This window comes from Cervus elaphus, chromosome 18, assembly GCF_910594005.1.
Source record: "Cervus elaphus chromosome 18, mCerEla1.1, whole genome shotgun sequence".
In the NCBI taxonomy this organism is placed as follows: domain Eukaryota; kingdom Metazoa; phylum Chordata; class Mammalia; order Artiodactyla; family Cervidae; genus Cervus; species Cervus elaphus.
In genome coordinates this window covers 98,537,948-98,565,204 of record NC_057832.1, presented here as the reverse complement: position 1 = coordinate 98,565,204, position 27,257 = coordinate 98,537,948, and the positions used below count along the sequence as shown (strand labels likewise).

The 27,257-nt window shown below is 56.4% G+C and overlaps 1 protein-coding gene across 1 annotated transcript in view; it reads right to left on the bottom strand.

The window, feature by feature from the left end:
- Window positions 1-670: 670 nt before the first annotated feature.
- Window positions 671-27,257, bottom strand: part of SND1 (staphylococcal nuclease and tudor domain containing 1) — a 411,141-nt gene continuing 384,554 nt past the window's right edge. Inside the window, exons 17-24 of the mRNA XM_043873509.1 lie at window positions 14,759-14,947; window positions 9,638-9,779; window positions 6,200-6,323; window positions 5,255-5,324; window positions 4,199-4,312; window positions 3,269-3,472; window positions 1,413-1,457; window positions 671-1,303 (exon numbers count right to left, since the gene is read on the bottom strand). Of these exons, the coding sequence (XP_043729444.1) occupies window positions 1,238-1,303; window positions 1,413-1,457; window positions 3,269-3,472; window positions 4,199-4,312; window positions 5,255-5,324; window positions 6,200-6,323; window positions 9,638-9,779; window positions 14,759-14,947 (954 nt within the window). The 3' untranslated portion in view covers window positions 671-1,237. The remainder of the gene's footprint in view (window positions 1,304-1,412; window positions 1,458-3,268; window positions 3,473-4,198; window positions 4,313-5,254; window positions 5,325-6,199; window positions 6,324-9,637; window positions 9,780-14,758; window positions 14,948-27,257) is intronic.

Genomic DNA, 27,257 nt, shown 5'->3' with positions numbered 1-27,257 from the left:
TCACCCCGAGAAGCACGGGGGCATCTCATCACACACATCGCAGCAGCCACTCTCAGGGTGCTCCCTCGGGGCCTAGGAGTAGTCTGGGGTTGCAGGCACCCTGTCAAGTCAAACAGAGCCAGAGCTAACCTGGAGAGACTGGCTCTCCTCGGCCTGGGCCCTGACCCCTCTCGGAGCCCCTCGTTCTCCAGTGGACACTGGAGGTATCAGGGTGGAGGCCAGGGGCCTCAACCTCAGTGCACTGCGCCAGTCTGTCTGGGCATTAGCCTTTCCTTCCGCTGCAGCAGGAAGCCAGAACTCGCCTCACTTCCCTCAGTGAGACCCTGCTGGGCCCTTGGGGGGCGCTGGTGGGTCCGGCCAAAGGAAAGGCCCAGCAATCTCTCACCTGGGCACTGTATGCTGAGCTGCTGAGGTTCTTGAGAGCAGTCATGTGTAGATGAGTCAAAAGAGAAGACCTGCAGGCTTCTGCACGACGGCCATGGTGCCAGGTATACCCATCAGGCCCCAGGAGTTGCTCCGAAGGACTGCCCTTCTTCCTGTGACTGGCTGTTTTCAGGGAGCTGGTCAGGCACATGGATTAGACCTTGGGGGTCATTTGAGTGTCCAGGTCACCTCCTGGCTGGAGCTGTTGAGATTCTGGGCTCTGGGCTCCACCATCACCAATAAGAGCTGCAGACAGCATGTACTATTTTATTGGGCCTCAAAAGCTTTAAATACAGAAATAGGGAGGGCTGGGCAAAGGGGCAGATGTGGACACGCTGGCATTTGAGAATGGACGTATCAGAAAAATCACATAATCAACAGCTGGACAGAGAGCCGGGGAGAAGGGCGGTCTGGGACGGACGTGGGGTGCCAGTCGGCAGCCAGCCTCGGGGCCAGGATTAAGCCCCCATTAGGACAAAGTCTTTCATGTTTCTTCCTGATTTGAGGACAATTAAAAAAAAAAAAAAGGAACAAAAACCCCACAAACCTCCAAATAGAAACAAAATCAGCTGGGAGAGACAGCGGAGGGCAGTGCCTGTCCTCTTGGAAGACAATGCCTGCCCCCTGAAAGCCGTGGCAGGGGGGCTCTCCCCACCCCCTGCCCAGATGCCGCCCTACGAAACATTCCCAGACACTGAAGCAAAGCTGGACCCAATCTATGCCCCCGATTTGAGGTCTGGAGCTGAAAACACCCTCCCGGCAGAGGAAGGGGTGCTGGCGTGAGCGGGGCTGGGGGTCAGACCCGGTGCCCTCCTTAGCGGCTGTAGCCAAACTCATCTGCGTCATCAGCTCGGAAGTCTCCGTAGCGCCACAGGTTCAGCTGTGAGAAAACAGCAAATGGCTCGTCAGGGAAGGCGGGACAGGCTGGAACCCAGACGGCCAAAGCCCCTCTCCCAGCACCCTCTGGGGCTCCTGAGGCGAAAACTCACCCTGGCGCTCTTGGCTGACTCCTGGGCGTTCAGGTATTCTGTGATCTGTGGGGGACAAGAAAACAACGGGATGGATGGTCAAGGTGCGGGTACTTGCAGCTGAGCGGCCAGAGGGGCCTGGCAGAGGCCCAGGTCAGGTCACATCACTCCCCTACTCAAGGAGTTCCCAGCTCCCTCCGAGGAAAATCCAAGTGCAGAGTCGCCTTCTCCTTGCTGTTTCCAGACTCTGCACTGGCTGTTCCAATCACCTGAAACATGCTTCTCTCCCCTGTCCACCTGGCTACCTGTCCCACCTGCTCAAGCCTCTGGTTAAGAGTCACCTTCTTAATGAGACCTCATATAACCCCCTTTAAAAAATTATGACCACTCCCCCACATTCCTGGTTCCCTTTACTTCTACTTTCACTTTTTCCATTGCACTCATCGTCTGATGTCTAATTTTGTTGACTTATTTTATTCTTTGCCAACTCATGCTTGAATGCAAGTTCCATGGGGGCAGGAATGTCTCTTATTCAGAGATTTGCAGATCCTCAGTAAACATTTACAGAATGAATGAGTAAGTGAATGAACAAACACATTAGGTGTTTCTTGACACCATATTCTTGCCCGGAGAATCCCATGAACAGAGGAGCCTGGTGGGCTGCAGTCCATAGAATTGCAGGGTTGGACACGACTGAAGCGACTTTACACTCACACAGACACCAGAAACATTATGGGTAGTTCCACATGAGGGACACTAAGATCTCCAGGTTTTTTTATTTTTTTTACTACGATCTCCAAGTTTATAGTGAAACTTAAGCTAACTCCTAGGAGTGATCCAAGAAACTGTGGGGAGACTAGGGGTCAGGCCCCTCCTGTCCAGACAAGACACAGGAGTGATCCACAGTGAAGTCTTGTTTCAAATAAATTATCAACCTGCATAACCAGAGCCACAGACCCACCAACCACCCTTCTTCACGTGGGGAGAGAGGAAAGGCAAAAGAGCAGGGAGAAGGGGGAAGCAAGGTCTAGTGGAGAGAGAATGTTGGTTTCAACTCTACCACTTGAGTCTCTCCAACTCAGGAGGGCGGGGGAGCTGGGTGCTGCAGAAGGGCAAGGGGGCTTCCCACCAGCCTGGCCTGTCCCTGGAGGCTGGCATGTCGTGGGGAGAGGCTGGGGAACTGGGATGGGAACAGTGCTGAGTGGGAGAAGCCTGGCTCTAATGATCTACCACTGAGCTGTACAAGGAGGTTCCCTCGCTGGCAGCCCCCATGCTCGTGGTCCATCCTGGGAGCAGTCAGGCTGGTTGCACTCTTCTCACTTCATGAACGGGAGACTCAAGTGTCCAATGGTTGATCCCCAGGGCCATATGTCTCATGAACGAGGGAGGTGGGACTCAGGTCCAGCTCCCCACAGGCTGGAGGGGGTTGTGGCAGTCTTTTGGGTTAAGTGGCTCAGGCGGCACTGAGTGCTGGGAGCTGCTGATGGGCTTGGAGAGGAGGATGTGAGGATAGGAGAGACAGCACGCTGGGCTGTGAGCCTCTCTGCGCCACCCCTGGCACAGCTTCCTGGCCTGTCACCAGAGGGGATGGACAAAGGGAAACTTTCTGTGAAACTTTCTGCTCCAGTTTGCAGCTGCAGTTTTTAGCCAAACCGTCAGCCAATTAATTTGGGAAGTAATTAACTTTTTAAAAAAACCCCAACAAACCCAAATCCATTATCTTCCCCCTGCAGGAGCAGCAGGATGGCGGGCTCCTGCTCCCTCACTGGCTCCCGGGGGCACCCACCCTCCTCTGGGACACTGGCAGCGGGGGATGCCAGGGGCCGCTCCACCCCTAAAGCATGGACCATTTCTGTCCCGCCCCCCACAGCACGTACCACTTTCTGGAACTGCTTCTCCTTGCGCACCTCCACCATGACTAGCCCCTCCTTCACCAAGCCCAGCCCCACGTCCCCCTTGGAGTCAGCAAACTGCAGGGTGACGTGCGGGCAGCCGGCACTCAGGTGCTCCACGTTGAGCAGGCACTGCGTGTTCTGGATGTCCCGCACCACGCTGTCCACCGCGTCGGTCCGAGCATCCTCCTGCGGCGGGCACACACCCAGGTCAGCGTGAGAGGCTGGTACCAGCCAAGAGCTGCGAGGGCCCCAGGTCCCGGACCTCCAGGAAGTCTGCCTAGACGTGCCAGCATCACCTTACTCCCCACTCAGCTCCCCCCGTCCCTCCCACCTATGATACAAAGAATCACCTCCCTGCCAGGGCAGACAAGGGCCCGACTCACCTCCTGCCACTGCCTATAGCTGGCAGACTAGTCTTCACCCAGTGTGCCCTTCCCTACCAGGTTCCCCTCCCCAACCCTGAGCATGGCTCCTTAAGAGCCGGCTCAGATGCTCCAAGGCCGCCTGGCCTTGACCCGGACCTCCCTGGCCACGCCCCTCTCCCCGTGATTAACAGACCGTCATCACTGTCTCCACCCACTCCCATCAGCCAGGGCGGCCCCAGCGGAGGATTTCTGGCAGAGGTGTGACCGGGGCAGATCTGTTTGGGGACAGTCACTTCTGGTGGCACCGTCTGAGGCTGGAAGGAGTACTGGGAGACAATTGCAGCCCAGAGCCCAGCAGGCTAGAGGCAGAGGGCCCCAAGCCGGGGCCACAGTAGGGGCGCAGCCCCGTTAGAGTGGGCAAGGGGGTGGAGGGTGGGACCCAGGAGGGCTTTGCATTTAGTTCCCGTGAGTACGTGCTGGGGCCGCAGCAGTGGTCATGTGTCAGGGGACGGTCCCCTTTGGGAGGAAGAAAGGGGTGGAGACTCACATCTTGGGGCACCTGGATGAAGGCAAAGGCATACTCCGTGGCTTGAGCTGGTAGCACGCGGGTGCTGAAGGCAGGCGGCAGGGTGCCCAGGCGGGTGGACGGCAGGATCTCCCTCTGCAGAGGACACACCGGGCCAGCGGCGTCACACACTGGAAGCCCCCTTGCTCTCGGGGGACGACTTGTGTGGCCAGGCTCCTGAGCACTCTAACTCAGCCCCCTCCCGCACCCAGGACCCGTTTCCACAAGCACAGGCCTGCAGGGTCAGCAAAGCCGGGAAGGCAGGGCCTGGTGGTGCCCCAGCTGGTGGCTCCCACTGACGCAGCCCACCTGATCCACTTTTCCCAATGCCTTCCCACTGTGACACCGGCTCCCTGACCACTTTCCCACAGGCCGGGGCGGGGCTGGGGGGCAGGGGTCCCTGGCTGGGAGAGCACTCTAAGATCAGGGTCCTGGCCCAGATGTGCAGGGCAGCCCCAGTTAGCAAGATCCTTTCCTCTGTGTATTCCTGGGTGGTGGGCTGGCCCGGGATCTGGGCTTTCTATTCACGGCTCCCCACCCACCCCCCGTCCCCCACCAGTCCTCAGGAGCAGCACGGCTCTGAAGGACAGCTTTCTCTCCTGCTTGCTGCGGGGAATGGTCAACACACTCCCAGGCCCAGTCCAAGGGGCATTTCTCCTGGGGGTACCAGTCCCTTCTCAGCAAGCCTGGTTTGGGATGCACTGGGGATCAGTACCCAGGCACCTTGTGGACCAGGAAACGGGGTGTAGAGGGCAGGACTTCACAGCCCCCTCTTCAGAGTTTGGGCAGGAGAGAAACTGGGGCTGTGACTGGGCTTGGACAGGAGACTGCTCAGTGCTCAAGGCCTCTGAGCCAAGACGCTGGTGTTGCCCAGTCCCTCAGGACTCAGGCCAGTCAGACGAGCAGCAGAGAGGCCCAGAGGGTCCCCATCTATCAGGGAAGGAGGGGGAGGTCTAAAGCTCAGATGGACTTGACCTAGGGGCCAGTGTGTTGAGGGGCCCCTCCCGGTTGCTCGCCCACCTCCGACCCCGCACTCACGTTGCCGTAGTCGATGTAGAAGACGTGTACTTTGGCAGGAGACTCGACTTTCTCCACTCGGGCGCGGTACCTGCAATGCCATCACGGGCAGAGCTCAAGGGACAGCCTCGAGGAGCCCGGACTCCCCGGAGCCTCAGCGATGGCAGGCCAGGGGGTGCAGTGTTTCCCCGCCCAGGGCTCAGAATGAACACCCGTGGGTGTCACAGAGGGCCAGATTTCGGACTCCACCGGGACCCCATCTAATGGAATCAGAGCATAGCTCGGAGCAGAGGGAGGGAGAGGGGAGCACGTGGAGCAGATTAATGTGTCCTTGGGGCACACAGCAACAAGACTAATGACTAGATTGATGTCCGCTGTTTAAACCCAGCACACTAAAGAGCAGCTGTAATTAGCCGGCAGATCTGTCTGGGAGGCCGCAGCAGGGAATGCATCCAAGTCACTTCGTCACCCTGGGAAGGCCATGGGCCCTATCCTTGGTAGATCAGACGTAAGTGACCTTCCTGCAGCCTGGGAGTGCTGCTACTCCTGTACCAGACAGCTGGGGTGGAGGGTGGTGGCTGGTCTGGGCTCACAGGAACCAGCGTCGCCCCTCACCACCCCTGCCCCTCCTGACATCATCTTTACTGTGCGGGGTGATGGGGTGCTGGATGGAGAGCTGCAGCCAGCCAGGGCTCCCCCAACAGAAGAGCCCAGGAGAGAGGAGAGATACTCCTGTACCTTAGAGGCCGACTGCAGAAAAACTGTGGGTTACACTGTTGCAAATGGGCAACATAGAGGACCACTCTGGAGAGTTGGCCAAGGTCAAGAGCGACCACTCAGTGGAAGGCAGGCCGATACTGCGAATGCCTCAAGTCTGGCTGGTGCTTTGGCAGGCTGGGGCCCTGGAGACAGATCTCCTCTTGCTCCTGCTTAAGACACTGCCTTGCTCGGGTTCAGGTGGCTTACCATTCTCCGTCTACGAATTTAGCAATGCAGAATTCGCCCCGGCGGGGGGCGTAGGAGCCCTCGACGGGAGGGTGGCTGGCAATGTCATTGCGCATGTTCTCCATCAGCTTCTCCAGTTGGGTGCCTGTGGGGAGGAAGAGGGAGTGAGACCTGGGTACCACATTCCCTGGAGCCTCATCTCTAGATGGGGCTGGGTGGAAGATGAGCCCGGGGACTGGGCAGGATGTGGACTGCTGCAGGGTGCCCACAGCATTGGCTTGCCCCCATCCTGCAGGGAAGTTCTCTTTGGTCCCTGCTCGAGGAGGTTCATGATATTTTGCAGACATTTCAGGCTTAAGAGGAACCCAGCCTTCCACTTTTGGCTATCCCTGGGGATGCGCAGGGAATGTTCCTGGGCTTTGGTTTAGGAGGTGAAGAAAGTGAGTGGATACCAAGCAAGGCCCAGGCCAACCTGCCTTCTCCATTCCTACCAGGGTTGGCCCTGGCTTGGGCCACAGAAGTGGTGACGGACAGTAGCTACTCTCTGCCAAGTCACCCAGGGACAAAAGTGGAGCTGAAGGAGGGGGCCCCCTCCTTCACAAGGACCTGCACAAGGAAAGGACCTCAGAATCTGGGCTGTGAAAGATGGGAGCGATTCCGGGAGTGGGGCCCAGTCTCAGCCTGTTCAGATGTGGCCGCTCTGACACGACGCGTCTAGAGACATGTGCGGAACTGAACCTCCAAGCGCTGCCAGTGGTTCCACCCTCCCAGTCAACTCACTGCCCTCCTCCACGGCTGGTGGGGTAGGGGGAGTGGGACCCTTCCTTGCCTTTTCTTTCCTGAACCATTCTCCCTGGGTCATCCACCCTGCGGCTGATCTGTCCCTGGGTGTGGCAACCCCAAGGTCTTCTCAGGGGCCCCCTCCTGCCGCATCCCGTCACCACCCTCTTGCTAAGCGTTAGTCCCAGTGGCTTCTCCTTTACATCCCTCTGGCTCTGATTCAAGCTCTACATCCGGCCTTTTTCCACCAGCTTTGCTTTCCAGGGGGAGGGTGCTGGAGTGGGGGGTGGGTGTGTGTGTGGTGGCAGCAAGGGATTCCTCCCCACCCTCAGGGCCCGGGGCCGCCCTGTTACAGGAGCCTGACACATGTTAGCCATCGGCACACTTGTCACAGGGGGCCTTATCCATTCCCCGTCTGGTTTGTGTTTCTGCCACTGCACTGTGAGCTCCTTCAGGGCACAGACCACAGCTCACTTGATTCTGTCACCTCTCTTGAGATCTCGTAAAGCTCCGGCCATGCAGGGTGCTTGGCAACTGCATTGTGTTGAAGAGGGGTCTGCAGGTTTGCGCCTGTCCACACTCTGTCCCTGCCCTGGCCTTCACAAGATGGTTTCAGGGACTTTTTAGAAGCAGCTGCCCTCCCCCTGTCTGGCAGTAAACCCTCTGTTCTCCTGCGCCTGCATTTCTTGCCCAGACAGTAAAATTTCAGGGACTTAGAAGCCTCCTCTACACAGATGAGATCTTGTTATACTTGCTCTATTATTATTATTATTTTGCTCCAAGGCAACAGCTCTGTGAATAGCAAAGCCTTCTGGGAGGTCCTTAGACAGAGCCTGGTTGGTCACGGAGGACCAATAGCAATGCATTCATTACTTCACCAGATCCTTCCCGAAGGCTGGCTTTAATTAAGAGAAGGGAAAAACGGCCAGAGGATGTCCCTGCCTCCCAGAGGGGCGAAGGGTTTCAGGAGAGGGAGTCTGTGTATGCCCAGGTTCCTGTTCATGGATTTGATGGAGGGCAGGGTTTTCTCTGGAGCTCACAGTCATCCAGGTGGCGTGCCATGCAGCACGTCACTTGCTCCTCCAATCTTCCAACAATACGTGGTTCTTCCCAAGTTCCCTTTTTCTCCTTGTTATCTGCCTTGGCTGCCGCTTGGTGCAGTGTTCTGGCTTCCAAGAGCTGTCATTGACAGCCAGGCGGGGTGCGGAACCGATACAGGAAGCCTCGGAGGTCACAGAGGCTACATGGAGGCCTTGAACTCAGCCTCAAGCTCTGTCCCTTGGAGACCCCAGCACCTGTTCTTACTCAAAGCGAGTCCTACCTGGCAGGACCCAGAGGCCAGGTAGAGCCTGTGGGAGCCGGGGTTCCCTGGGCAGGGTCTCCTTTGAGTTCCCTTTCCCTAAGCTCCCGGAGGGCCTTCTTGCCGGCTCCTGGGCTCAGGAGTAGCTCTCATTCCTACCTGGGCCACCTTTCAGACCTGAAGGTTTCCTCCTGGCTTCATTCCCCAGGCAGTGGCCGGGCCCCTCTCACCAGGAATGCTGCTGACCACGAGAGAACCTAACCCTGCAGGCTCAGCAGCTCATCTCAGCCCCGCCAGCCCAAGTTCAGAATGGTCAGTCTCCCCAGTGAAGTGACATTGCCACAAACGCAGCTACCTGGGCAGTATCGTTGGTGGGGAAGTGGCTGACACGAGGTTGCCGACCATTGGAGTGGGCCTGGGGGTGGGGCCGAGGAGGGCAGGGAGAGCCACACTCTGTCACCCTCAATGTCACTGACATCTCCCGCCCCCTCCGCCTTGCAAAGACCTGGTTTCCTCGACCAAGAAGTAGCTTAAAGAGCTTTTTCCTCTGAAACTAAAATGTTTCCCCGCACAGGGTGGCAAACGAGAGAAGGGAGGTCAGGAATGGACAGAGAAAAGGTAGTGGAGGTGGGGAGCTGGGCCAGAGGGGCCCCAGTGCGGTTGCCGTGAGAGCCGGCCCTGCTGCCCTCGCTCCTCTGGAAACCTGAGGTCTCTGCCGAGAGTGGGGGGCGGGCAGGACGGCGGGCGAGGACCCTGGCCTCAGTGCACAGCACCGGAGGGCAGGAGAAGAGGGAGGATGGAGGAGGGTCTTTCAGAAAGACTTCCTGGGGATGATTTCCCCTAGAGTGCCGCCTGTTTCCATGGCAACTGGTCACCACTCGGGGCTTACAGGAACCTCTGAAGGAGGAGAAACCCCAGCAGAGACAAGCCCGGGCTGCCCCCACCCTGCCCTCCTGGGGGAGGCTGAAGGGCAGAGGCGCTGAGCAGAGCCGGCGTGCGCTTCCCGGCCATGTGGAGACAATCTGTCCATTGCTTCTTGACGGGCTCCGAGGGCACCATCCTCCTGCCTAGCTCCGCCAGGGGTGTCTGGGAGGAAAACAATGACCTCAGAGTCTCAGAGCACCACCCAGACAGGACTGGTGACCTCACCAGTCCTCAGAGGACCGCTCAGCCTCGCCACCTCCGTTGCGGCTGAGAATATGACCTTGGGCCCAGAGCGCCGCTCAGGGGCCTGGGAGGTGGGCAGCAGCCGCAAGCTAGGCAGGGAGGCCCCTGGAAGCCTGGGTCCCGCCCCCTGCCTGAAGAGGGGGGCCCTGAGGTGGGCCAGCCCCACGCCAGTAGCCGTGAGGTGGTGGAAACAGGGCCAGGTGTGTGCTCACCTGTCTCCACATCCTGCACATAGAAATGCAGGTCATCGGTGATCTCCGTCACAAACACTGGCTTGTAGCTGGCCGAGCGCTCCTTCTCCTCCAGCACAGGCATCACCTCCTCCACAGGCTGCTCCTCGTAGTGGGCCCAGACCTGCACGTGTGGTCAGCAGAGGGGAGGTGAGGGGTTCAGGAAGTGAAGTCAGAAAGGACGCCAGGAAAGGGGCTCTGGGCAGGGGGAACCACTGCTCTGGGGATGAGTGTGGGGGTGAGTGAGTGTGGGGGTGATGTTGCATCATGCTGGTCTGAGCCCCTGGAGGGCAGACATGGGGGTGGGGGAACTTCCAGTCCAGCAGTTCCCAAACTCTGAGGTGTCCAGAACAACTGGGGATCTTCCTGGGAATGAAGGTGCCAGGGTACCCCTCCCTGCCTGCCCATCAGGATGTGCTCTAAGGGTCCCAGGGAAAGGGAATCGAAACTCAAGACTCCCAGCGACTCTCACACACGCAGGCGTGAGCCCCTTGGCCCTGTGGTGGTGACCAGTCCCTGTCCCCTTCCCTTACCCCCTGTGAGGGCCACTGAACGCCCCAGGCCCTCCCACCATCACAAGGCCACGAGCGCTCCTGAGGCTCTCCAAGCAACGGCGCTGGGCCGCGGAGGGGAGGGCCGCCACTGTGCGAGGATGCCCGTCCTCCGCACCTCACGGAGGTTGCTCTGACCCCGGTTCGGAAGCCGGGCCGCCGCCCTCCACCCTTCCCTCTCCCTCTCTCTCCCCCAGCCCTGCACTGTCAGGGCTGCAGTGCTCAGAAGCTGATGCAGGGTGACAGCGCGTCAAGTCCAATCCCGCGGCCAGGAGATTATCCCAGTAGTGAGGCCTGTCAGAGCAAGGGAGGGAGATGGCTTTCCAGCCGGGCGGCAGAAAGGGGCTGGGGGAGTCCGGGGGGCTGGACCACACACTGGGTCCCACACATACAGGACTCGGGTGGGCGGTGACAGAAGTTATTAGCCCAAACCTTATATGCTCACTCAGGGCCGCACTAAACATTACCCAAGTACTAGCTCATCTAATCCTCACAGCAACCTTTTCAAAAGAGATCAACATTACCCCTGATTTTACAAATGAAGAAACCGAGGCACACAGGCTTGCTAGACGTAGCAGAACCAGGATTTGAACACTGGGGGCCGGGCCCTAGAGCCCTTCAAGGGGAATTTTGGCATCGCCTGGGCCCCTGAACACAAAAGGCAGCAATGAACAGTGGGAAAAGTCGTAGGTGGGAGTTGTGGACTCTGGTCCTTTCATTTTCCCCTTTAATTTGCTGTGTGACCTCAGTCACGTCACATGCCTCCTCTGAGTCTCCTTTTCTTCCCCTGCAAGAGGTGGCAGTTGGGCCACGTGACCCTTCTGCCACACACGGGCTCCTGGGGCATGGTGGGGCGGTGCACCAAGCAGCATATGAAAGCTGGAACTGCTGAACCACTCTGGATGACACCCGTTGAAACCATGGTCCTGCCTCTAACGTGGCATGAGTGCGTGTCCTTCCACTGGAGGGAGAGGCCTGGGCCCGGGAACTGGAATGAGCAACAGGGACTTTCTGAGCCTGGGGGGAGGCTGCCAGGGAGTGGCGGAGACTCGCCAGCGGCATTCCTGGCCCAGCAGTCCATCCTCTGCGCCATCCCCACCAGCACCACTCTCCAGACTGTGCCCCTACCGCCGCAGACCAAGTCAGGGCCTCCCTCCGCTCTTGTTCCCTGCCTTTCCCGGGGCCCCTGCGCTGGCTCCTGAGCCGGTCCCCATCCTAACCCCTCGGCTGGAGGGGAGGGAGGCTCCTCTGCCTTGTGGACAGAATGGGAACAGGGCTGAGAGTAGAAACTCCTCAAGCCAAGGTGCCTCAGGTGACAGCGTCAGGTTTCCTCCTGAAGAGAGAAGGTGGGGCGTCTTCCCTGGCAGGTTCAGGGGGCAGCGGGGTGGAGGTCAGGGATGATGCAGACAGAGCCTCGGGGTGGTCCTCGGGCCCCTTTCCTACCAGGAGGCAGACAGAGGCCCGTCCTATGGGGTCCCACAGCTCACAGGGCAGCGGGCAGGCAGGGAGCAGAGGACACTGCCGCCTCCGGGGATGAGAACACACTGGAAGCCTGAGGCTGCCCCAGGCCAGAAGAAGGGGGGCTGCTCCTCAGACGGAGTGCTCCATTTCTAAGAGGGCAGGCCTGGCCCTCAGTCACAGAGCCCTGCGGGGTCCCTGCAGAAGCTGGTGAGTGTGGCCCAGTCAGGCGGCTTTGTGGTGGGAAGGAGTCAGTCAGCTGGAGGGCAGGTCCCCACCCTCAGAACAAGGGCGAGCTGGGCCCACGCCGACTGCGGTTGTCTCTCTGCAGAATCTGGGCAGGGAGGGGCACACACGCCAGCCAGACACCCTCTGTGACCCCGGCTACAGATCCCGGGGGCTAGTGGGCAGGGAGCCCCCTCCCTCCCCTGCTCCGCACTGCTGGGTCAGCCACTTCCTGTCCTGCTCAGATCCCCTGCACCCCGGGGCCAGCTTAGCAGCAGAGGAGAGGCAGTCTCTTCTGTCCTCGCCCTGCCCCCATCCACACTCCACCCCCCTGCACTTCCTCCCGGGGGAGCCCTGGGTCCTCCTCCTGGCAGGCTGCGGGCTGTGTGGACCCGAGGTTCCACTGCATGGAACCTTTCCTTTCTAAATCCTATTTAATACCAGAGGAGGGGCTGGCGTGCGGCCAGGGTGGTGAAGGCCTGCAAGCCCGCAGTGGGAAGCTAAGCTCAATAAAAGCCAATCGATGGCCAATCCAGGCCTGTCAAGGGCCCTGCCGAGGTACGAGTGGGGCAGGGGGTGTGGGGGACAGACAGCTGCCCTCTGAGGCTCCCTCTCTGGCCCTCAGACCTGCCCAGGATCCCGAGAGGAGGGGGAGGGGGAACCCTGCACGAGCCTCCTACAGACTAGCCTCTTCACTAAGGAGAGGAGACGGCAAGGCGCAGGGGGATCAGGTCTTGCAGGGAGGTAGCTAAATTCTCAGAGTGGGGAACACAGCATTGTTGGGGTTCCTCATTCAGACCTTCTCACAGGCACATAATCACACCCACCCAAGACTTCTGTGCCCCTGGTTTCACAAAATCTCTCGGTATTGGCTTTCTCAGCCCACAGGGACCATGATGATCTCTTAGCCCCAGATGCATCGTCTCTCGACAGCTAAGGCAGCTCTCACTGGTTCACTGGCAAGGCCAGGCTGGGGGTCCTGGGGACACTTCAGATACGAAGTTTACTGCTGCCCAGCTGACCACCAGATTCTCCCGTCTGAGTCCAGCTAACTCGGAGGGCTGCTCCAAGGCTCTGCCCACGCTGTTCCCAGAGAGCAGCCCCACCAGGAGGAGGGAGCTCGGGCTAGGTTCCCCCAGGCCTCAAGGAGGAGGGGATGTGCAGGAGGGCCCCAGGAGGCGGGCGGGCCCTCGCACTGAGAGTGGTGTGCTGCATTTTAATTGGACTGGAATAAAACCACGTAGCCTGTGTAAGTAATTAATCACTGGTAATTACTCCTCAGCACCATCACGTGGCACCAGAGAAATGACGACTTGGGTTCTTCCAGACAAATCCACTGCGTAGTAAATAGTGATGCCTGGCTCAGCACCTAAGCAAGGGACCACGCTTTGGCCAGATTCCCTTCTCTGTCCTTTCCTCGGTCCCTCTAGGGTCTCTGCTCTCAGACGGCAGAAGGCTACTCAGATCTGAAGAGATGGCTTCCAGGCTCAGGTGCCGAGTAGCCAGGGAGCAGGGCCAGGGGGGCAGAGATACTTTCAGAATCTGGGCCTTAGAGGCGGGTGCTTGCTGAAATGTCCCACAGCTGTTAACTCGTTCCACCTTTGCACCACCTCTCCTCCATTCCCTGCAGCGAGCAGAGGACACAGGGGGTGTCAGTCTTAAGTTAAGCTGTCACAGAAAGGAAACCCAAGAGGAAGTGCCTCCGTTGTAGGAGCTGAGGCTGCCTGCTTCCCCATCACTCTAGGAAGACAGGCTATAATGGGAGCTGTAATGGAAGCAGAACTGGGACAGAAGTGGAATCCTCCCCAGAGGCCCCGTGGTGGCCTGCTCGCCCCTCCAAGACGTGGGCAGTCTTTTCCACCTGTCTTGGCCTTTGGAGCCACCTCTCCCTGGAGTCCTTCCAGCTCTAGTAGGGTCGATCACCTGTCCTAATCCTAGGGGATGAGACTAAGAGACACAAAGATCCCAGAAGTCCTCCGGCACCTGGTGCCTGGCCCCTGGGGGAAGTGTGATGCTCTCTCAGAGGAGAGGTGGGAGGAGCCAGAGGCTTCTGGGCCCCGGGGCCCCCCACTCCTTTTGGCAGGTGTCTGGGCCTTGGCTCTGAGAGGCGAGTTGTAAGCCAGATGGCTGCCCCATGGGGAAGGAAACATTTATTCCTGGAACAAATTTATGGCTCAGCACGGCTGTCCCATGAAATCCTCCTCAAGCTCCGAGAAGCCCTGACAAATTGGTGGCCAGCTGATTTATCCCCATTATAGGGGCTGAGCCGTAAGTCAGTGGCGACAGGCTGTGGGGGTAGGGGCAAGGGGCTGCCGAGCCCGGCTCCCATCACCAAACCGCTCGGTTCCTTAATCGTCCATTTGTTTCCAAAAGCTGCTTTCCAACCCACCCCCCTTGTCTCTTCAATGCAGTGTCTGCCCAGACTGATGGGCTGTAAATCTGCTGTCCTAACAGCTTTATGCATCTCCTGGGGCAGCTTCCAAAATGGGCTTCCCTGCAGGGCAATGTGAAGGAAATTCAGACATGGGCTGCAGGCCACCCGGCCCCTCCGAGAGCACTGGAGGGTCAGGGCGGGGGAAGGAAGGTCTCTGGTCTCGGGTGACCCCGGGCTCCAAGGTCATCGTCCAGGCAGCTTCCGGTGTCAAGCCCACCAGAGCCGGGGTGGTGGACAGGGGCGCTCAGAGAGGGTCCGGGGCCTGCCTCAGCGTGGGGTCTGACACCAACACCAGCCGGAGTCACTCAGTTGACGGGGGACAGAAGCGCTTCTGTCTGTCGTACGGAGGCAGCAGTGCTGGTGTGGGGGGACGGGAGGGCGAGAGAGGGCAGCCACTCCTTCCCCGCCGGGCCCCGGCCCCATTCCACAGCCTACCTTCTCCTTCTTCTGCTTGGCGGCCTCCTCGGCAGACAGCAGGGATTTGTAGTAGGCGCTGCGCTCGGCGGTGAAGTGGACCTTGGAGAGCGCGTGCTCCACCAGCAAGACGGACAGGTTGGCGCCGTCGATGTGCAGCCAGCCGATGAAGTTGCCGGCCTTGTCCATGCTCTCCACCTCCACCTCTACCTAGGGAGCAGAAAGGGGGGTGTCAGCTAGCATCGGGAGCCTGGGGTGGGTAGGGGAGGAGGGCGGCCCCGGGGCCACTGCCACCATGGTCAGCCCACGGGCAGGAACAGCTGCAACGGTGAGTCAGCGTGCGAGCGGGTGAGAGTGTCTGAGAACCCTTCACCTCAGTGCTGTGAGCTGGGCTATGTTTTTCAGCTTCTTGCACCCCAGACTCACCATTGACAGATGTGTCACTGACAAAGCAACGTCAGAACTCCCCTTGCCTCAAATCCCCTCCCCTTCCTCTTGGCAGAGAGCTACTAGGGAAAACTTGACTCTCCTTAGTTTTAAGTGAGCTGTGTGTGTGTTTCTGTGTGTACACAGCTAAAGGTCAGGGGTGAGTCAGGCAACACCTACTCCTCCTCAGCACCCACTGAGCCCCAGCTCTGCTAGGAAGATAGGCAAGCCTTGGGTGGAAGTGGAGAGCAAGGCAATCCCCAAGGAGGGGAGAACCTGTGTTCTTCCTGGAAGAGCTGAATGAAGTCATGCTTAATGAAGGCAATAAAAGTGGGATGAGAGCCAGGTGAGGAGAGGAGGGAAGGGGGCAGGTGGGCAGAGAGCACCCTGATGCGCAGGGGTAGTTAGGGGGTGATTCCAGCTGGAGGTTACCCCTTTGTAGGGGTGTGCTCACCGCCATCAGCCCAGACTTCGGGGCCGAGCACAGTGGCTGATCCCCAGAGCCGGCAGGATCCCTGCAGAGCCCAGGGACCCCCGACCCAGCACGGATGCCGCTCTGCCTCATGAAGGCAGTGGCCCAGGAGGAATTCCTTCTCGGCTTCTCTCCCAACCTCTTCCCCTGCTAAAGGGGCCTGTAAAAACCTTCACTGCTAAACGTAAAAACTTGTATTCATTTAAACGGCTTCAAGCTCGATTAAGCAATAAAATGAATGTCTAAATACCTGGGAGTTCTCTGAAGCCTGGGCCAGAGCCAGTGGCAGCTGCCGAGGACACGAACAGGAAGGACCCGGGGTCCCGCCTTCCTGGTCCTGCTCTTGGTTCCCCGCTCTGCCCTCCCTCTGCACACCCAAGCGGCCTCTGTTTCCTCACAAGGAGTCGCGTCCCCAGCATCTCTCCCGGCAGAGTTAGGACTCCGCCAGGTGTTCTTCCTATTTGCGAACACCCTCTTCCTACACGAAGACCTCCGTGACCCTTTCAGGCGGAATGCAGGTTCAACAATGCCTGAAGTGGGGGTGTACTGTAGAAGGGGATATGAAGAGTTTATTAGAGCTAGAAAAAGAAGGTATTATACTCATCTAATCCAACTTGATTTTGTTAGTGGGGAAACTGAGACACAGGGGCAGTGGGGCCAGAAAGGGGCAGAGCTGAGAGCAGAGGCCAGGCTGCCCTGCTTGCCTTCTTTCTCCACTGCCTCCTTGGCGCCTCCCCTACTCTCCCCACAGCCCTGTCTCAAGAGCATCCTTCCTCCAGCCACACCCCTGACCTCCCCACCCGACCCCTCCCCACACTGTCCACTGGGTTAAGGCCGGCTCCACCATAATCCAGGACCCTGGACCTTGCCCCTCCCAGGTGGAGCCAGGGTGGGAATGCCAGGCTTTGTTGGGTGTTGTCCACCCCACACGGGCACCACGCTGCTGAGGGCTGGAGGAAGGGAGGACCCGCAACTGTAGATGGCAAAACTGGTTTCCCCTTTCTCTAATCCTGGCAATAATTCATTGGGAGGACCTGTGTGTGTGGCAGAGAACAGGTGGGCAAAATGGTACATGATAAAGCACAGGTGCCTCAAGAGCTTGCTGGCCAGTAAATTCACTGAAGTGAGTGACAAACTGCCTGAAGAGCGCTCTGCCACCTTGCAAATGCCCTGGGTGCTGCAGCACGGGGCATCCCGACAGTGGGAGGTCTAATGGTGGAGGAAGAGGCTGCAGGCTTGTTGGACTCAGACGAGAACAGGGATGGAAGGAGAACACATGGGAAGACCACCTCTTCTTCATTTGCTGTGCTTTATCAAGCATGCTAAGATCAAGCGGCAGCTGATCCCAGACGACTTCTGGGAGGAGTAGAGGACTGCCTGCCTTGTGTTTGGGGGCTCATGAGACAATGGGTAGAGTGGGGGTGCCGATGCTGGCTCCTACCACCAATCCACAGGGCTTCTTTGCATTTGGGGGCTCCCGAAACACCTCCTCATGCCCAGCTGAAAACAAGTCAAACTGGTACAGTTCCCAGGCCCACGCCAGCACCTCTTGTCCTCTTCCACTGTGTTCGTTGCCAGGTGTCCTTTTCCTAAAGCCAGGATGGCTGCCCTGATCAAGCCCGAGACCTCCCTCCAGCCAGGGCTGGAGGTGGGCCGCTGCAGCTGTGACGAGAAGCCCGTGGCTTCCTCTCACACCAGATTCCTGTGGTGGAGGTAAGGGCCTGAGACATGAGCTGCAGAGGTGACCAGACAGGTGCCATCCATCTCTCTTGTCAGGTGCCCAGGCTCAGACCCTACTCGCCAACGTCGAATTCACACCTCACCCTCCGAGGCCACAAACCAGATGCTGGCCTCTGAAGGTTCCTGCCAGGGGGAGACGCCAGCGAGTGACTAAGCAGCCACACCTGGGGCCAACACCGCTGGGGAGCAGCCAGGCTCTCTTGGCAGGTGAGCCCTGGCTTCACACGTACCCAGCCTCTCCCTGCCGGCAATCGATACGCTAACTTGGGCTTGACAAGCCCCTGGGCCCAGCCGGTTGCAGAGGAAAGAAATCTCTGGCCCTGGGCACCGTGCTGCTGCCCAATCCATCTTGGGCTGTAGAGGGAGAGATAAAGCTGTCGCCTGTGGGTCCCCGCTCCTCCTTTTATTACAGCTGCTGCCACCACAGTAATTTCTCATTCAAACAACGGGGCTTTAGGGAAGGTAGGCTGGTCTTAGAGGAGGGCTGGGGCTGGGCCAGTGTTCCTGCTGCACCTGGGTCTCTGGGCTTCTGGCCTTGCTGGACATGCCCCAGCCTAGATGCGCAGAGGGTTCAGGGTGAAGACTGAAGTCTTGACTCTACATGGGGACCAAGCAGAGAGTGTAGCGGGAGCTCCCAGGTTGGTCTACATGTTCATCCTTCATCATGTCTCTCTTTCACACTCACTGCTGAGAATTTGTGACTTGACTATAAAATTACATGGGTCCATATCTGTGATGGGCTTCCCTGGTGGCTCAGGCAGTAAAGAATCTGCCTGCAATGCAGGAGACCCAGGTTCAATCCCTGGGTCGGGAAGATCCCCTGGAGAAGGAAATGGCGACCACTCCAGTTTTCTTGCCTGGAGAATTCCATGGACAGAGGGGCCCGGCGGGCTATAGTCCATGGGGTTACAAAGAGTTGGACATGACTGAGTGACTAACACTTTCAGCTCTTCATATCTGGAAAAGCTCCATTTCTCTGTTCAACTTTAAGACTTACTCTTAAGACTCATCAAATTTCTGGTATTTTTCTCCTAATTAAAAATATATATACATACTCTCTCTCTCTCTAGTTATCTGTGGTACTTATCACTATAAAGTTACCATGAACAAGGAATTAGGGAATCCTGGACCACTGCCTCCTGGGGAAACACAGGGTTAGGTTCCTACAAGACTTCAGCCATATTTCTATCAACTTATCAATACCTAACCTGCTTCGACGAGGGCTTCTGTTTAAAGACACCGTATTTAATACATACCGATGACTCATTAACATTGAACTCACAGCCAAGAGCGCTGTCACTCATGCCTGAATAAAGCTTATCTAACACACGGATTTTCTCCTTAAGGCACATCACAGCCGTCCCGCTCTCAGGAGCACTAGACAGCGCTTCAGCACTAGGCTTGGAGGCCATTTTTAACTACAACATAAAGTGCAGAAACCCTGAAAACCTCGGTGCTAAGCAGACCATGAGTAGGACACTTGTTTGCAGGATGACAGCTGAAATAAGAAGGCAGAGCCACCTCACGTGCAGCCTCAGCTGGAAATGTACTCCCCGGGAGACTCGCTACTCTATGCAAGTTCAAAAATGATCCAAAAAGTTGCAGGGGTACTGACGGAGCTAACAAATTTTAGCAAGTGAGTGAATTAGAAAATATGGGCTCACGTATAATTAGGACTGACCATACACAGATGTTGCTGTTGTTCAGTCACTAAGTCATGTCCAACTCTTTGCAACACGCCAGGCTTTCCTGTCCATCACCTGGAGCTTGCTTAAACTCATTTCCATCGAGTCAGTGATGCCATCCAACCATCTCATCCTCTGTCGTCCCCTTCTCCTCCTGCCTTCAATCTTGCCCAGCATCAGGGTCTTTTCCAGTGAGTCATTTCTTCCCATCAGGTGGCCAAAGTACTGGAGCTTCAGCTTCAGCATCAGTCCTTCCAATGAATATTCAGGGTTGATTTCCTTTAGGACTGACCAGTTTGATCTCTGGTATACAGACTATAAGCAGAAATTTCCTGCAAGTTGCCTCCAACTGCAGATAGGAATTAGGGGAAGCTCTTTCTTGTCAAGTACACAAGAAACCTCTTTTGGTCTCTTTCTGGCTACCCTAAGTGTTGGTGAGACACTGCTCATGGACTGCGGTGTAAAGTGAGAAGTGCTAGACAACATGGCTGCCTGTCTCTTCAGCATCTTGGAGTGTTTCAGGAAGAGACCTGGACTCTCTGCCCACTGGCTTGGGAGGTTCCTGCAATGGCACTGACATCAGGGAGGTCAGGCCTTGGGTGATCACCATGGGCTGCCACAGCACTTCATGTGGGCATTTGGTGTGTATATAGACAGGTGATAATAGCGAGGGGCTCACGGGGTACACGTGGACACAAGCAATGTCAGCAAGGGACAGATGATGGCTTTCCTCATTCCCCATCCTCAACGCTCATACTGAAGCCAAATGCTGGGACCTAGGAGCACATGGAGCTAGGGGGAGGAGAGGCTATGAGCAGGGGGTGCCACGTGGAGGGGGTGGCTTGGTGATAACTCTGGTTAAGACAGAAGCAAGAGCCTAGATGTCTAAAGGGCAGACCCACACTGGACATCCTGGATGCTCTGCTCACCTGCTGGCGTCTCTCGTCCTCCGCTCCCGATGCTGGCAGAGTGGGTGGGGATTTTGCAGTTCTGAACTAGGCCCTGGGAGCTGAGCTCTTCCAGATCTAACACCATCTTCCTGTGATGGCTTCCCTAACCTTGGCCTGCAGTGAACTGAACACTTGGCCCGGATATCTCCCTCTGACACTCAGGGACCAGAGTTAAGACCATGGACTCCGGAACAGAGACATTTACTCACCACCTGCTTGACTTCTAGTGAATCAATTATCTTGGAATTGTGATAGTACCTATCTCAAAAGATGTGTTTTGATGACTAAATGAGCCAATGTTAGTATGTTAAACACTTAAAAGGGTGCTTGACACACAAATGCTTCTTCAATTATTTACTTCTTGGGGAGGAGCAGTTATTTAAAAATGTCCCTATTCACCAGCTAAAATGGTGCTAGTGGTAAAGAACCTGCCAGCCAATGCAGGAGACATGAGACTTTTGTTTGATCCCTGGGTTGGGAAAATTCCCTGGAGGAGGGCACGGCAACTCACTCCAGTATTCTTGCCTGGAGAATCAACCCCACGGACAGAGAAGCCTGACACGGGCTAAAGTCCATGGGGTCACCGAGTCGGACACTGAAGCAACTTGGCATGCACTCAGACTGTCAGCTCCAATGGGAGCAAAGCTTGTTCTCTAAATCTGCCCCAGAGCCGGGTGTACTGACTGGGCCAGGAGGTGGTAGAAAGAGCATGAATCCTGCAGTCAGACAGACCTGGGCTCAAATCCTAATTCCGACCGTGAGTTTTTGGTGAAGTACAACAGCGTCCACTTCCTTTGGCTCAGGGCCAGCTGACAGCAGTCAGGCCAGTTACAACCAGCAGCAGCCCTGCTTGGCTGAGCCCAGTTCCCTTGGTTCTCCCTCAGAGAGGCAGGTGAGGGAAGAGGCAGTCAATCAGAGTGGGCGGGGCTGGGGCTGGGGTTGGGGTGGGGAATCCTTCTCCAACAAAGAGCGAATCAGGGGGTGTGGCCCGGCCAGCCACGCCCAGAGGGAAAGCAGCTAGACCCACTGGTCCCAGGCTGTCTGTGGGCCGGGGTAGCCAGAGGGCCCTGCTGCCTCACGGTGGGACATGTCCTCCTGCTCCCGAGCACATTAATGTGCCACTAATGAAATTGTTCTGGCTTATTTACCAAATTAATACAAATGGCACAGGCTGTTAATTTGCACATCTCCTAATTACTGAGGAAGTGCTCCTGTCCCAGGCAGCACACACACCTCAGTTCCCACCCAGGCGGGCTGTGGTCTCACCCTTCCTGGCTGCGGCTGCAGGGAGTGGGGAAGGGGAGAAGGAGAGAGGAGAAAAGAGGAGGCGCGGGGCAGGCTTCCAACCCAGGGAGGGAAGGCGCCAGTAGCAGCGTGCATGTTTCGTTGCTCATAGCCCTTTTCCTAGTGGTTGGATTATCTTGGCCCCCGCCACAAACATAGTCTCAATCCCTAACCTACCACCCCAACTGGTCCCCTTCTTTCCTTGTCTGGATTCTGTCCAGCTTCTTAACACAGGAGCTGCTTCAATCAAGCGGGTGGAGGGGACTGAGCCATTCTCCCACTCCAGGCAGTGAGGCACCGTCTGCCCCGGGGAGCCATGTGGGGCCAGCCAGGTGAGGGGGGTGGGTGTGCAGGAAGAGAGAAAAGCGAAGGCAGGCGGGGCTGATGTTCTTACAGAGAGGACGACTCACTTGTCCAGGCCCTCCCCAGCCAATCAGCCTTCTGAAAGTAACGTGTGTGTCTGGGGAAGAACACCCGAGAGCTCAGCCAGAAGACCAGAGGAAATGCCAGCCGCCGTGGGGCTTCATTTGCTGTCCGGCCTCTCCTGCTCCAGGAGCCAAGACGGATGTCCAGTGGCTCTGAGTCTGGGGGTGACACTGCGAAGACCAAGGGCCCCTCCCGTAGCCTTCTCCATGGTAGGGTGGGGGCGGAGTGTGCTGGGGGTGGCCTCCAGGAAAAGGCGAGCTTCAACAAGGCCGCCAGGGGCACTCAGGGCAAGAGAACTTGAAGACACGGAACCGGGGAGGACGCACAGCTGGGGTGGCGTGCTCTGGGTGCTGACTCAGGGCAGCCCAAGGAGGTACAGCACAGAGGGAACTTCTGGCAAAATGCAGAGTGGCGAGAGTCTCCCCTCCCACATAACCCCTCTTTCCCTTTTTGTGTATTGGGAGGATGGAAGAGAGGTAGTCTCCCCCAAGAGCCTCTCATCCTCTCTCCTGCACAGCGCCCAAGGCAGCAGAGGAAATCACTGAGCCTCAGCCCCACAGGCTGGGAGGCCACGGAATGCCTGGAACACAGCTGCCGGGGACGCTCCCTCCCCCCAGGGAGGTGGCTGCCTCAGGCAGGACAGGCGATCCCAGGTAGGCCGCAGCTCAGAGCATCCCTGCTCTGGAGCATCTGGGAAGGAAGACTTCCTCCACCAGAAGGGTGAGAGGATGCTGGCTGCATGTTCCTCCTGAAGGCAGAGCAGGAGTGCTCAGCACTACCTCTGGGGAGGTGACATCAGGGGCCCCAGTGATAGGCAGAAGCCGCCACCCTCCCCATTCGCTGGCTGGTCCCAGCCCTGCTTTCTGTAACCCCAAGGCCATCGGCAACAAGCCTGGAACTGGGAACAAAGGAGGAGTGAGGCTTGGATGGGGAGAAGGCTTAGAGGCGCAAAGCAAAATCCTTGGACTAAACAGCCTTCCAGGGACCAGCTCTGCCTCTTCTGGGCTGGGCACCCTCCTCCAGTTGCTCCACATGTCAGTGAGCACCGAACCAGGTTTTTAAGGCTTTCTCTGCTCAGAACTTCCTAAGGTATGAGCTGGGATTGGGGGTGGCGGCACTGGTGGTGCACCGGTATGACTGGGAGGCGCTGAGAGCGGATAGACAAGGGGTTACGTGGAGAGAAGGGCCGGCGGGGAGGTCCTGCAGGCAACCTGGCAGGAGCCTGTGGAGAGGGGAAGGTGGAGAGCGGGAGAGAGGAAGAACGGCACTCCAGCTCTTCCCCACCCATGCATCCCAACCAAAGCTTTCCACAGGGTAGGCGAGAAGCAACCCGGGGCAATCTGAGTGCCACCGAGCCTCCTCTCCTGCCTCGCACAGGCAGCCACGCTGCCGGCCGGGCTTGCCACCATCCCCCATACTGCTGTCATATGCTCCCGCCGCCAGAGCCGTGAACTTGAAGAGACACCTCACCTTAATATAGTAGCAGCTTAACACAGCCGACTCGTCCCCTCCACTCGTGGCCGCGCACGCACACTGATGTCTTTCAGAGATGATAAGCATTAACACGATGCAATTAATAATGTAACGCTCTGGGAGCCGCAGAGGCAGTGCCTATGAAATGCCCCCTGGGCCGAGGGTCCATCCCAAACTTCCCTGTGCTCCTGGAGTAGCAGGGCTCCAGTCCCTACCAGGGTGTTACCACCCAGCCCCTCAACACCTGCAGACCAGATGACGCGTTCAGGCCCAACCCACAGCGCCAACTGTTCTCTGGAAAATCTCGTTTCTGACATTTGTGTGCTGGTCTAAGCCAAGACCCTAGGAATGCCTGCAAATCAGGCCTGGGTTGGCACAGTGGCCAGGAAACTCCTGGAAATTGAGGGTTGGCCTGAGCACTGGGTGAGATGGCCTAGCTAGGAGCTCAGGGCTTCCTCCTCTCTCTCCGGGAATACCTCAGGGGTGAGGGGTGGGATGCCAGAGGTGGGGGGCCAGGGGCAATTCCTGGTCATTCCTGAGGCGAAGAGGAGGAGCCAGGGCAATCAGCGTCCTGCGGTCTGCTGGGAAATGCAAACCTGCTGACTCCAGGCCTTTGCAAGCGGTAACACAGTTTACAAACTGACGCAATCTGTTCCTTTGGTGCAGACAATAAGGAAAGCAGACTGTTCATCTTCCCAGGAAAACCTGGGGCTGAGGACTGGAGGGTGATTTAACTGTCTCTTCCCTGAGGTCCACGCAGGGAGTGTGGCTGAATTGGTGGCCCTACCCCTGTACGGGGCACCCCCACTGGCATCCTTTCCCACAGGCTTCCTGAGCTCAAGGCTGGCTTTGTAAGTCCTTCTGAAAGTGGGGTGCACCTGAACGGTCCAGCTTCTCCTCATGCTCCCGGTGATGTGGAGAAGAGCAGTGAGCACCGCTCTTCATCCAGAGTCTCCAGACAGCACCCGGGGCCCCCCTTGCTCTGGGCCACAAGGGGTTCTCCCAAGCCCAGACGAAGTCCCTGAGGCTGTACCTGTGCCCTGCAGGGACTGAACTAGGGGTGAGAAGTCGAATGGCCTCTTTCCTCAGGAGAAATTAGTGTATGACCTATGGTGGCTCAGCGGTAAAGAATCTGCCTGCGATGCAAGAGCTGCAGGGGGACACCGGTTTGATCCCGGGGTTGGGAAGATCCCCTGGAGGAGGACATGGCAACCCATTCCAGTATTCTTGCCTGGAGAATCCCATGGACAGAGGAGTCTGGAGGGTTGCAATCCGTGGGGTCACAAAGAGTCAGACATGACTGAAGCGACTTAGCATGCATGCACTTGACCCATGGAGGAACCGTATGAGGCTGTCAAATCTGACTCAAAGGTAACCAAATCGGGTCACATTTGAATGCCAGCTATGCCTTTGTAGGCCCTTACACCTTCCTGATGCCAAGGTCTGCTCGGGGGCAGGTGTACTCTGCTTTGTGGATCTCAACTCTCAGGCTTTACCTGAACCACCGTGGGTTTCTGTGCAGACCCACACTTTGCTTTTATAAAGCACCTATGGTGGCATTTTTACCCAAAAAAATAAAGTCTGTCACTGTTTTCATTGATTCCCCATTTATTTGCCATGAAGTGACGGGACCGGATGCCATGATCTTAGTTTTTTAAATGAAAAAGCCAGCTTTTTCACTCTCCTCTTTCACTTTTATCAAGAGGCTCTTCAGTTCCTCTTTGCTTTCTGCCATAAGGGTCATCTGTGTCATCTGTGTAGCTGAGGTTATTGGTATTTCTCCTGGCAATCTTGATTCCAGCTTGTGCTTCATCTAGCCCAGCATTTCTCATGATGTACTCTGCTGATAAGTTAAATAAGCAGGGTGACAGTATACAGCCTTGATGTACTCCTTTCCCTATTTGGAACCAGTCTGTTGTTCCATGTCCAGTTCTAACTATTGCTTCTTGACCTGCATACAGATTTCTCAGGAGGCAGGTCAGGTGGTCTGGTATTCCCATCTCTTTAAGAATTTTCCACAGTTTGTTGAGATCCACACAGTCAAAGGCTATGGTGTAGTCAATAAAGCAGAAGTAGATGTCTTTCTGGAGCTCTTGCTTTTTCGATGATCCAGCAGATGTTGGCAATTTGATCTCTGGTTCCTCTGCCTTTTCTAAAGCCAGCTTGAACATCTGGAAGTTCGTGGTTCACGTACTGCTGAAGCCTGGCTTGGAGAATTTTGAGCATTATGTTGCTAGCGTGTTAGATGAGTGCAATTGTGCGGTAGTTTGAACATTCTTTGGCATTGCCTTTCTTTGGGACTGGAATAAAAACTTATCTTTTCCGTATTTTGGGGCTCCAAAATCACTGCAGATGGTCACTGCAGTCATTAAAAGACGCTTGCTCCTTGAAAGAAAAGCTATGATCAACCTAGACAGCATGTTAAAAAGCAGACACATTACTTTGCCAACAAAGGTCTGTCTAGTCAAAGCCATGGTTTTTCCAATAGTCATGTATGGATGAGAGAGTTGGACTATAAAGAAAGCTGAGCACTGAAGAACTGATGCTTTTCTACTGTGGCGTTGGAAAAGACTCTTGAGAGTCCCTTGGACTGCAAGGAGACCCAACCAGTCAATCCTAAAGGAGATCAGTCCTGAATATTCATTGGAAGGATTGATGCTGAAGCTGCAACTCCAATACTTTGGCCACCTGATGTGAAGAACTGACTCAGTAGAAAAGACCCTGATGCTTGGAAAGATTGAAGGTGGGAGGAGAAGGGGACAACAGAGGACCTGATGGTTGGATGGCATCACTGACACAATGGGCATGAGTTTGTGTAGGCTCCGGGAGTTGGTCATGGACAGGGAAGCCTGACATGCTGCAGTCCATGGGGTCATAAAGGGTCAGACATGACTCAGAGACTGAACTGAATGGCGGCATTAGTAATTATTTCTTTTCCTTCCACCCTGGAGAAAAAGAATCTGGCTCTAGGGAATTTTCTGGAGGTCCGGTGGTTAGGACTCTGTGCCCTCACTGCCAAAGGCTGGGAGTCAATCTCTGGTTGGGAAACTAAGATCCTGCAAGCCCTTGGTGTGGCCAAAAAAAACAAAAACAAAAACAAAGAAACCAAAGAGAACCTGGCTGTAGATCACAGTCTCTTGCTTTCTTGGGCACCTGTCTCTATCAGTCACCTTTTCCTCTAATCACCACCCGACTCCCTTTCTATCTGCATCTACCTCTTTGTCTACTAATCTCACTCTTCTTAGAAAACCTAGCCCTGACCTCTCATCCCATCCAGTCGACCTTTCTCTCTGAACCCAGGGACCTCTCTCCCTTCACCTCCATCCACTCCTCCATCTCACACAGCCAATCGACATTCCAACGTGATTATCACTTCAAAGGTCACTCAAGATCTCTTAATTGCCATTTTATTAATTTCTTCTAAGGCATCTGACAAAGCTAAGCACTGCCGCCTTCTATTTCGAAGCTCTTTTTTAAGGCCTCTGTGATTCCCAACCTTCTCCACGCTTTCTTAGTGTCAGTTGTGAATTCTTTCCCACCAACACGCCCCGTGAATATGGACATTCCCTGGGGGGCCATCTGAAGCTATAGACAGTCCCTGTATTGCATGGCTCAGAGTTATATGACACCATTGCTCCTATTTCCAGCCCAGACTGCTCTTCAGGACTCACCTCCACCATATACATTTCAAATGTAACGAGCCCAATCCTGAATCCACTATCTTCACTATAAAACCTGCACTTCCACCTGCGTTTCTTATCTCACTCAGAGCGAGCAGCTTAGAAATCATCCTGGACTCCTTTTACATTCACAGTCAACCTCCAGGTCACAATGGTCCTGCTTCATAAACATCTCTTGAATTCTCCCCGTCTTCTTTATCCTTCCTGCCACTCCCTGAGTTCAGGTCCTGGCTTTGGGGTAACACTCCCTGCCCCCAGCCTCGCCACTTCCCAATGGCCCCTTGACGATGCTGCAGGGCGTTGCTTATCATAGGCAGTGCAGCTCCGTGGTTAGCCAGACCATCGGGGTTCACATCCTGCTCTACTCCTTACCAGCTGTGTGGT